Raw genomic sequence first — 10,658 nt, forward strand, 5'->3', positions numbered from 1 at the left:
TCACAGCTGGGTGCCCACACTGAAGATGCCGGCACTGGAAACACAGGGCGGCCAGTGAAACGGGCTGTGGGGAGGACACCACGAGATCGAGGGACAGGTAAGTGCCCATCTTTTAAAAGTCAGCAGCTATAGTTTTTACAGCTGCTGACTTTTATTTTTTTTATTTTCACTGGAACTCCACTTTAATGTATGAAGATATTATTTGTACTGTACAAATTACAACCTGTACGTTACCTCTAAGGGTTGTACCCCTTCTGACTTACTGTTGGTGAGTCCTGCAATCACATTGTTATCAGCTCCTTGTAAAACTATTATCTCTTTCCAATAAAATCTATGAACAAGAGAAGATATGGACCCCACAATTCCTCTATATACTCCACAATTCTCCCATGTGGACACCTCGTAAGTGGTTCTCCAGTATAGACTCCCAGTTTGGGGAACTGATATAGAAGAAGCTGTCAGCTAGAATCAAACTCCCTACTCTACAGTATGGTGAAGACCAAGGAGGCCTAGCAATACCAAATGTTAGACTTTATTTTATAGCTGCCCAACTTCAACATCTTACCAGGTGGGACTTAGTAGACACATTAGATCCCATCCATCGATTGCTACTTCCATCAGATACAGACTTCACATCACTCTCTGTCAGGGCTCCAGGTATGACCAGAGATGTGTGGACTGACACAGGGAAACGCAGGCTCAAGGATGGTGTAAAAGTAATATAATTTATTTAAGGTTACACAATACACAGAACACAGCGCAAAACCAAACCTTAAGCTAGTCCCACTATGTGTGGGAACACAAGCATAGTCAGGCAGGCCGGGTCGGTAACTATCAGGCAGGTAGGTACAGGAGGAGCAGGCAGAGAGTAGTCATGTAAAGAGCCAGGGGTCAGTGCAGGAGACAGTCAACAGGATCAGGATCAAAGCAGGCACAGATAACAAGATACAGGGGCTCATGGGAAACATACATCAAGGCACTGATCACAGGCCCGGCCATTCCTTAAATACACCTCCTGCAATCAGCCTCAGGTGATGGCCGATTGCAGGAGTGAGTCTCTGGTTGCTGAGAGCACCCGCTGGCAAGCCCTGGTACTGCAGCCCACAAGGCAGGTGAGTCCCATCACCATTGGCAAGTCCATTCCTGACACTCTCACACTTGTTAATGGGCTTCAGATGGCACCAGTGGGAAAGGCATGATCTCTCATATATTTATTCCAGTCTTTTGACTCTTACCGAAGACTTATAGAAAGAAATTGGAAACAGAGAAAATAAGAGAGAGTGGTGGGAGGTGATTGTGACCTCCATACCTCTCATCTCTCTGTCCTCTTCACAGAAACTCAGTCATTTCTTTGCATAGAGCTTTCAGGACTCCAGCTCAATTGTTCAGCTAGGACAGGAGGGATTTCCCCTTATGACCCCAATTGTAGCGGTGATGTCGGGGATTTGATACACATGTTTTGGAGATGTCCAAAATCATTCAAAAAGTGGAACAATATGACTAGTATTATAATGTTGGTATTCAATATTCCTCGGGTGTGCCTCTTGGTGTCAATAGAGGAGGAATTATTTACACCTCCTCCAATTACAAGTCATATAGCAATAGTGAGGCTGCTTGACCATAAAAAATTGATCGGTGTCAGCTATCTATGTATGTACTGGGGGGAGTTACTTGCCGTGTACAGCTGAATTGTTCTAGGCTGTTTCTTCTTTTCTCTGTTCATTTGTTTATAAAAGGTAAAAGTGACACCATAGACAAAGCAAGTTATTGTTCTGTATGATCTGTAACAGTGCCACAACTGCCTATACGTGAGAATGTATGACTCCATTGTCTGGGCTGAATGTTGGGAATACTGTGCGCACTTAGAAACTTTCTAAATAAACTCTATTTGATTACAAAAATACTGTAGATAATGCTGTACATATTCTTTCTATTCATAAGATATATTTAGTAATGAACATTAAAAATAGAAAGCAACTTTATGTAGCCCTTTATATAGAATTCTAATTGTTTTTCGTTCTGTACAGGTGGATTGATGAGCCAAGTTTTCGGTCATGTTGGTCTTCATGAATACAGCTGAGTCACATGGAAAACAAGACATATGGGTGTCTTAATTGACTGAAAGTCTTTATTGCAGCTCACTGGAGGATTCACACGGGATACAAGTCATATCTGTGTTCTAAAAGTCATGGTTTGGATCCTCTTCCACATTGATCCAGCAGGAGAAAAGTAATTTCAGTGTTCTGGAAGTGACAATGGCTTTACACTAAAGTCCAAACCACGTATACATAAGAGGAGTCATTTCATACTACTTCTTGTTTGGAGATTTTACAATGGAGAGAAAATATATCACACATCAGAAGGTTCACAATGGAGGGAAGTCATATCATTGTTCTGACTGTGGCAAAACTTTTACACGTGAGAGAGACCTTATAGTACACCAAAGAGTTCACACTGGAGAGAAGTCATATCGGTGTTCTGAATGTGATAAAGCTTTTACACAGAAGTCAAATCTTATCAGACACCAGATTGTTCACACTGGAGAGAAGTCATATCAGTGTTCTGAATGTGGCAAAGCTTTTACACAGAAGTCAAATCTTATCAGACACCAGATTGTTCACACTGGAGAGAAGTCATATCAGTGTTCTGAATGTGATAAAGCTTTTACAGTAAAGTCAGATCTTATCAGACACCAGAGGATTCACACTGGAGAGAAGCCATATCAGTGTTCTGAATGTGATAAAGCTTTTACACTGAAGTCAAATCTTATCACACACCAGAGGGTTCACACTGGAGAGAAGCCAAATCAGTGTTCTGAATGTGATAAAGCTTTTACACATAAGTTAGATCTTATCAGACACCAGAGGATTCACACTAGAGAGCAGCCATATCAGTGTTCTGAATGTGATAAAGCTTTTACACGGAAGTCAAGTCTTATCACACACCAGAGGATTCACACTGGAGAGAAGTCATATCAGTGTTCTGAATGTGATAAAGCTTTTACTCAGAAGTCACATCTTATCAGACACCAGAGGATTCACACTGGAGAGAAGTCATATCAGTGTTCTGAATGTGATAAAGCTTTTACACGGAAGTCAGATCTTATCACACACCAGAGGATTCACACTGGAGAGAAGCCATATCAGTGTTCTGAATGTGATAAAGCTTTTACACAGAAGTCATATCTTATCACACACCAGAGGCTTCACACTGGAGAGAAGCCATATCAGTGTTCTGAATGTGATAAAGCTTTTACAGTGAAGTCACATCTTATCACACACCAGAGGATTCACACTGGAGAGAAGTCATTTTAATGCTCTCCATGTGACAAAACTTTTACAGTTAATGCCGGTCTAATCTATCACCGGAGGATTCACAAATCTCAGCATAGATTAAATACTGGACGAAAAGAGATATTTAAAAAGTTTCAGGTGTCACAAGTTAGTTCCACATCCCCAATGTCATCCCACAACCTAGAGAAGAAGGGAGAAGATAAAATGTTACCTTAAAAGAAACAAACTAAAATCTGTGCAAACTGGAATGTAATGATCGGATGAACTGAGTTTAGTGCTTATGTCCATCAATACACAACTAGAAGGGATTTGAATATTTTATCTTTTGACAATTTGTTTAAGATAAGCATCAATAACTGAACAGCTTCCCTCATGATTCTCATTCTTTAGCTTTTTTTATGGAGCTTTGACTGAACATGTAATGCATTTTCATGATTCACCAACTGAGTTGGGTTTCCATGCATTTTCCTCATTTCTGGATCCTGAGGTAATACATGACCAACACTGCCTCAGTACCAGAGACTAGGATGGGGTCTATTGTCATCTTACCAAGTCTCTGAAGCCTCAGTGGGAGAGTCCATTCCAGGTTCTTCTGACTATTGATACATCATCAGCCAGGCTTGAGGTCTCCAGCTAAGCCCACCTTGGCCACTCCTCCCATTACATGTTCCATCTCCTCTCCCATTATCAATGCCTTCTTTCCACATTTCATCTCCTCTCATTATTATTATTATACAGGATTTATATATCACCAACAGTTTGCTCAGCGCTTTACAATATAACGGGAGACAATACAGTTAAATACAAGAGGGATAGGAGGGCCCTGCTCCTCAGAGCTTACAGTCTAGGAGGGAGGGGCTAGTGGTACAAAAGGTACTAACTGTGGGGGATGGACTGGTTGGAAGAGTAGAAGATTCCATTATTAGCTGAGGGCAGGATAGGCTTCCCTGAAAAGAGAGGATTTCAGAGATTGCCTAAAAGTGAGCAGAGTAGGCGATAGTCTGATAAATTGGGGTAGAGACTTCCAGAGGATGGGGGAAGCTCTGGAGAAGTCCTGGAGATGAGCATGGGAGGAGGAGACAAGGGAGCTAGAGAGCAGGAGGTTGTGCGAGGAGCGGAGAGTACGGTTTGGGTGATATTTGGAGACAATATTGGTGATGTAATTTGGTGCAGAGTTATAAATGACTTTATATGTTATTGTTAATGTTTTGAATTTTTTTTTTTATTCCAAAAAAGTTTTATTGAAATATGAAAGGCTTAACAAATCATATACAGATACGGATCACAGTCCGCGAATGTACCTCTTACATGTTCTCCCGTAATGCAGACGGGACCAAGACATGGAATTAAATTGTAGATCATCCTGAAACAAAGTCCTACAATAAAGCAGATGCATAATATGTAACAGTAGAAATAATGATAACAGTATGTGATTTAGAGAAGTACGCTGCACACTAGTCCACTGTGTAGGGAGATCTCGGATAACAGGACTGTGAAGAGTAAGACAAAAGTGTCATTTCAAGGTATATACGTCCAATGTATCCGTATCCGAAAAATGTAGGTTAGTTTTGTAGATAACCGTCTCACCTGTACATGTATGAATACTCTGTTCCTTATGAAATATATGATTAAATAGAGTATGAAAAAGGTGTGAGAGAAAGAAAAGAAAAGAGCACGTAAATGGAAGAGGAATATGAAAAGTAATATCATAATGGGGTGAGGGGGGAGCACAAAAAACAAATATATAGGGAAGAGGGGAAGGAAGAGAAAAAAAAAGGGGGGGGAAGGATGAGGTTTATGATTAAGTAAGTGCAACCAAACCAGTCACATCAATAAGCAACGGCCAAACTGACACAGATTCTATCTTTAATTTAGGATACGGTTCGGTTAGACTCCATCTATGGAGTTATTCCTGAGGTGAAAGCTTTCAAGGTTTTCCGTATCTCCAAATCTCTTCTTGTTCATTCCTTCATTAAACCATGATAAGTATTAGTAGTTTGGAACAACAAGCCCAAGTCTTCCTGAATCTCTCGGGGTGTTCCTTTGCCACTGAGATCAGCTCCTCCATTTCCGCGATCCTGACGATCCTAAGAAGCCACTCTCGTACGGTGGGAATATAGGCTGATCGCCAATGAACAGGAATACACTGCTTTGCCGCGTTTATCATATGTAAGGCAAGCGACTTACGATAAGTCCTTACAGGAAGTGAGGAGTGATGGAGTAAGAATTGTGCTGGGGTAAAGTCTAGGGTGTATGTAGTTACTTGTGCGATTATGTCCAGAACTTTTCTCCAGAAGGGCTGCAGCAGCGGACATTCCCACCATATATGTAGAAGTGTACCTGTTGCCTGGTAACATCTCCAGCATAAATCCGGAACGTTAGGATCAAATCTATGAATCACAGACGGAACTCTGTACCATCTGGAAAATAATTTATAGTTGCTTTCTTGTGTAGAGACACATATGGAACCTTTATGCATGTGGTCATAAATGTGGTCCCAGTCCTCTGGTGACATTGGAAGTTGTAGATCACGCATCCAGGCCTCACAGGTCTTCCGAGATTGAGATGTATTGGCACTTTCAAGATAGGAATAAAGCTTGCATATCACATGCCTCTGGGGGAAGTCTGTAAAGCAGAGTTTCTCAAATGGAGTAAGTAGCCTTGAATAATCCTTTAGATGTGGGGAGTTTCGTAAAAAGTGGTGGATTTGTCTATACATCCAAGGCGTTAGTGTAAGGGATGGCCACGCCTTTGTAATGTCTTCTCTAGATAAGAGCTTAGTATCTTTGAAGAATTGACGTACTGTTAGATTATCTTCACGGTTATATCCGGCGAGAAAGGTCGGAGACATCCCTGGTAGAAAGTCCGGATTCATTTTGATCGGAGTTAGAGGGCTCGGAGAGGACGAAAGTTCTTTTTTCTGGAACAACTGAGAGCTACAGCATAAAGTGGGACCTATAAGAGGGTGTTCCCGAAACTCAGAAGGAATGTGAGAGGTTTTCAGCCAAGGGGAGGTGGCAAGCGGTATCTTTGAGAAATCAGCCTCCACACCAACCCAAACCTTACGAATGTGGTTCGTGGTCCAATCTACTATTCTAGCTAGGTGACGAGACCTGTAGTAACGGGTAATATCCGGCAATCCAATACCTCCACTCTTCTTGGGCATAGTAAGTTGGATAAAGCTAATTCTTGGGCATTTATTATACCAAAGAAAGGAGGTACAGAGCGTTCTATATGATTTAAAGAAGGAGTTTGGTAATTGAATTGGTATAATCTGCAGTAGATATAGTATTCTAGGGAGCACGTTCATCTTAAGTATAGCTGCTCTACCAAACCAGGAGAACCAAGGTTTATTCCATGTCTGAAGGTCTTTGGTGATGTCACGTAAGAGGGGCAAAAAATTTTTGGCATCGAGTTCCGTAAGGTGGGTTGGCAATTGGATTCCCAAATAAGTGATAGCCTCAGACTGCCAGGTATAAGGAAAATTTGATTTTGCTTGTCTAATCATGTCTGGAGTTAATGAGACATTAAGAGCTTGGGATTTAGAAAAGTTGATTTTCAAGTTGGCCAAATACTGAAATAATTTGAAATCGTGTAGCAAATAAGGTAACATGATATGTGGGTCTGTTAGAAAAAGTAGTATGTCATCGGCAATGGTGTGTGCAGAGATATGCACAATGTGTAGTGTGATTGATGTTTTCCTACATAACCGCACCCAACCCTTGCAATTGCTCATGTATACGGGAACTGGGGGCTTTAAAATGTGTTTTGTGTGTTTTTTCATTTACAGTGTGTTACTTTACACTTTTCTTTCTCTGAACTTTATTATTGCCATATAGGGGGTTAATAGCCTCGCATGTGATAACATATTGCTGGTCACAGATCCTCTTTAAAGAAACACAAGAGGTCTATCAGACCCCTAATGTCACCTCTGGTCCCCAAAAAAGATGGTCAAGCACAGATCATGTTTGATCAGCTCCTTGAAGACACGAATGTACATCTGCCAAATCTGTATCTGAGTAGACCATAGAAGCAGCATTAGAAAGAAATGTGAGCATGGCTTCAGTCAGGCGATGGTCCTGGTGGTCATGGTCTTGTTCTCCTTCAGGTCCTCTCACCTTGTAGATGGTGACATGGACTTGTTGTGTGGGAATGAGCAGGAGGGGCTCGGGTTTTTCTTGTACCCAATCAGCTTGTTATGGATAAAAGATAAAAGTGTCTCATGGGAAGTTACAGGGATTTGGATGTTTAGAGGGTTACATGAGTGGGCGGGGTTGGTATTAATGAGGGGTGTGTCATCTGTTAATCAGTTTCTTAGCATAGATGATATAAATAGATCCTTGAAATGTAAACAATCTATCTCTTTCCTTCTGTTGTTAAAGTGTCACATATATATGATGAATAAAGTTGGATGATATTTTCACCGCACAATACCGTGGTCTGGGTTCTTCTACAACACATCCCCCCAAAAATGTCCTCTTCCAGTTCTAGGAGTCTGGTGGAATGGGACACAAGCTGATGGTATCTCTTAGGCCCCTTGTACATGGGGGGTCCGGCCCCTGTGGGTGCAATGCTGGCATTATAATACACCTGGTAGGCACAGGTACAGCGTCCAGCCCCGCTGCCTGCAGCTTGTCAAAGTCTACACTACAGCTGGACGGGGCTCAGTGCTGCACCAAGTTTACCTCGTGTTTAGGGCGCTCTGTGTTCAGGGAGAAATGGCCGCCATCCTGATCAGACAAAGCATAGAGCAGATGTAGGCCGGTGCAGTCTGCTTCTTCCCCTGTAGGTGGCGCCCAACCAGAGTGACGTCCCAGCCTGGAGAGGAAGTCGGGGGACACTTGGCTTCTCTGTGGTTTCCTGGTTCCTGAAGACGGCGTGGAATGAAGGGGTCCATGGAGTCCTGGGGACATTTTTACATATTTTTTTTATTTTTGTTTACACCTTTTAAAAATCATTTTATTCCTGAAGATCACTAAACCCCAAATCTGATGTATTCTTTGATAGCAGACACCCTATATAATACAATGTTGGGAGTTGTCATTTTCTATGTTACATGATATTAGCACAACAGTTTATGAAAGGCAACATTTCAGGAACAATATAGTAACGTTTATTTCTGAGCACATAAATGCAATTCATGACCTATTTTCTGGTGAAATATAAAAGATGAGGTTGTGCCGAGGAAATGGGATTCCCAACATGTCAAGCCGTAACACTGTGTGCACTTGGAACGCTTTAATAGCCCCTCCAGGTCATCAGTATAGAGTTACACAGGAGCACTGGTGCTCCAATCATTGCTCTCCCTCCGGCGTGTGCGCTGATATGTAACGTGTGTGGGGATCACTGTGTTCCTATGTATACACCCCAATGTGCGTGTTTTTGTAGGTGTGTGTGGGGGGAGGGGGGACTCTAACATTTTTACATTATTAAAAAAAATGTGTCTCTTTCTATGCTTAAAACTTTATTTATTTTGTCCATAACTTGTATTGCTATCATGTAGGGGACCAATAGCCTCCTATATGATGGCATATACAGTTGTGTCCAAAATTATTCAACCCCCACTGAAATTGAGTGTTTTGGCCAGTTTGACATTGCTTTTGATCATTCAGTCATCTTGCTTACATTTACATTAAAGAGGCACTTGTAGGTCAGACAAATATAACATAACAGTTATAATGAAATAACCACAAATGTCTTTTCTGTGCTCACAGCATTATCAGTTTTATTCAACCCCCAAGTGACATTCAATCTTAGTACTTAGTACAGCATCCTTTTACAGTTATAACAGCTTTTAAACGTGAAGCATAGCTTGACACAAGTGTCTTGCAGCGATCTACGGGTATCTTCGCCCATTCTTCATGGGCAAAGGCCTCCAGTTCAGTCACATTCTTAGGCTTGCGCACTGCAACTGCTTTCTTTAAGTCCCACCAGAGGTTCTCAATCGGATTTAAGTCTGGTGACTGCGATGGCCACTCCAAAATGTTCCAGCCTTTCCTCTGCAACCATGCTCTAGTGGACTTGGAGGTATGCTTGGGATCATTGTCCTGTTGAAAGGTCCAACGTCTCCCAAGCCTCAGGTGTGTGACGGACTGCATCACGTTTCCATCCAATATCTCCTGGTACTGAAGAGAATTCATGGTACCTTGCACACGCTGAAGCTTCCCTGTACCTGCAGAAGCAAAACAGCCCCAAAGCATGATTGACCCTCCACCATGCTTCACAGTAGGCAAGGTGTTCTTTTCATCATAGGCCTTGTTCTTCCTCCTCCAAACATAGCGTTGATCCATGGGCCCAAACAGTTCTAATTTTGTTTCATCAGTCCACAGAACACTATCCCACAACTTTTGTGGTTTGTCCACATGGCTTTTGGCATACTGCAGTCGACTCTTCTTATTCTTTGGAGACAGCAAGGGGGTACGCCTGGGAGTTCTGGCACGGAGGCCTTCATTACGCAGTGTGCGTCTTATTGTCTGGGCTGAAACTTCTGTACCCACATCTGACAAATCTTTTCTCAGTTCCTCAGCAGTCACACGGGGACTTCTCTCCACTCTACGCTTCAGGTAGCGCACAGCAGTCGAAGTCAGCATCTTCTTTCTGCCACGACCAGGTAGCGTTTCAACAGTGCCCTTTGCCTTGAATTTGCGAATGATGCTTCCTAAGGTGTCTCTTGGTATGTTTAACATCTTTGCAATCTTCTTATAGCCATTGCCCTTCCTGTGAAGAGAAATCACCTCTTCTCTTGTCTTCCTGGACCATTCTCTTGCCTTCACCATGTTTGTAACCACACCAGTAAATGTCTAGAAGGAGCTGAGTATCACAGTCATTTTAAAGCTGCCTAATTGGTGCTTATTATGCTTGATTGCTGCTCGGTGACATCCACAGGTGTTTTCAATACCTGATGGAAAGCACCTGTATGAACCTCTGTTCTTCAGAGTGGTAGTCTTTAAGGGGTTGAATAATTGTGGCAATGAAGAAACCACATAAGAACCATTTACTACTGTATTACATAAACAATTGATGTCATTTTAGTTGCATTTGGGTAGTTACAACGTCCTTGTAGGATTTGATTCTGAATACAATTCCAAATGTACACTATAGTCCCTAAACCCCTTTACAGCATTGGGGGTTGAATAATTTTGGACACAACTGTAGGTGACAGGTTCTCTTTATGGAGACCCCTGGGGTATATTAGACTGTAGATGTCTCCTGTCTACTCCACTGCAGATGATGGAACACAGACCACCTTCCATCAGCTGCTTCCCCCGACACTGATCCCGGAGAATGACAGCTCCAGTCCAGGAAGTGATGTCATCCACGTCATACATGTCACTTCCTGGTCTGTGTACAGGAGGTCCACTGAGT

General features: G+C 42.3%; 1 protein-coding gene across 1 annotated transcript; it reads left to right on the forward strand.

Annotated features, from left to right (window-relative positions):
- Nucleotides 1-2,075: 2,075 nt before the first annotated feature.
- Nucleotides 2,076-7,724, forward strand: LOC149470480 (uncharacterized). The gene is made up of 2 exons (XM_089663413.1): nt 2,076-2,418; nt 2,671-7,724. The coding sequence occupies exons 1-2, from the start codon at nt 2,334-2,336 to the stop codon at nt 3,312-3,314; spliced, it is 729 nt and encodes a 242-aa protein (XP_089519539.1). The 5' UTR covers nt 2,076-2,333; the 3' UTR covers nt 3,315-7,724.
- Nucleotides 7,725-10,658: the final 2,934 nt, after the last annotated feature.

The sequence above is a fragment of the Staurois parvus genome, unplaced genomic scaffold (genome assembly GCF_062004578.1).
Source record: "Staurois parvus isolate SC_StPar_1 unplaced genomic scaffold, SC_StPar_1.0 ptg000042l, whole genome shotgun sequence".
Classification (NCBI taxonomy): domain Eukaryota; kingdom Metazoa; phylum Chordata; class Amphibia; order Anura; family Ranidae; genus Staurois; species Staurois parvus.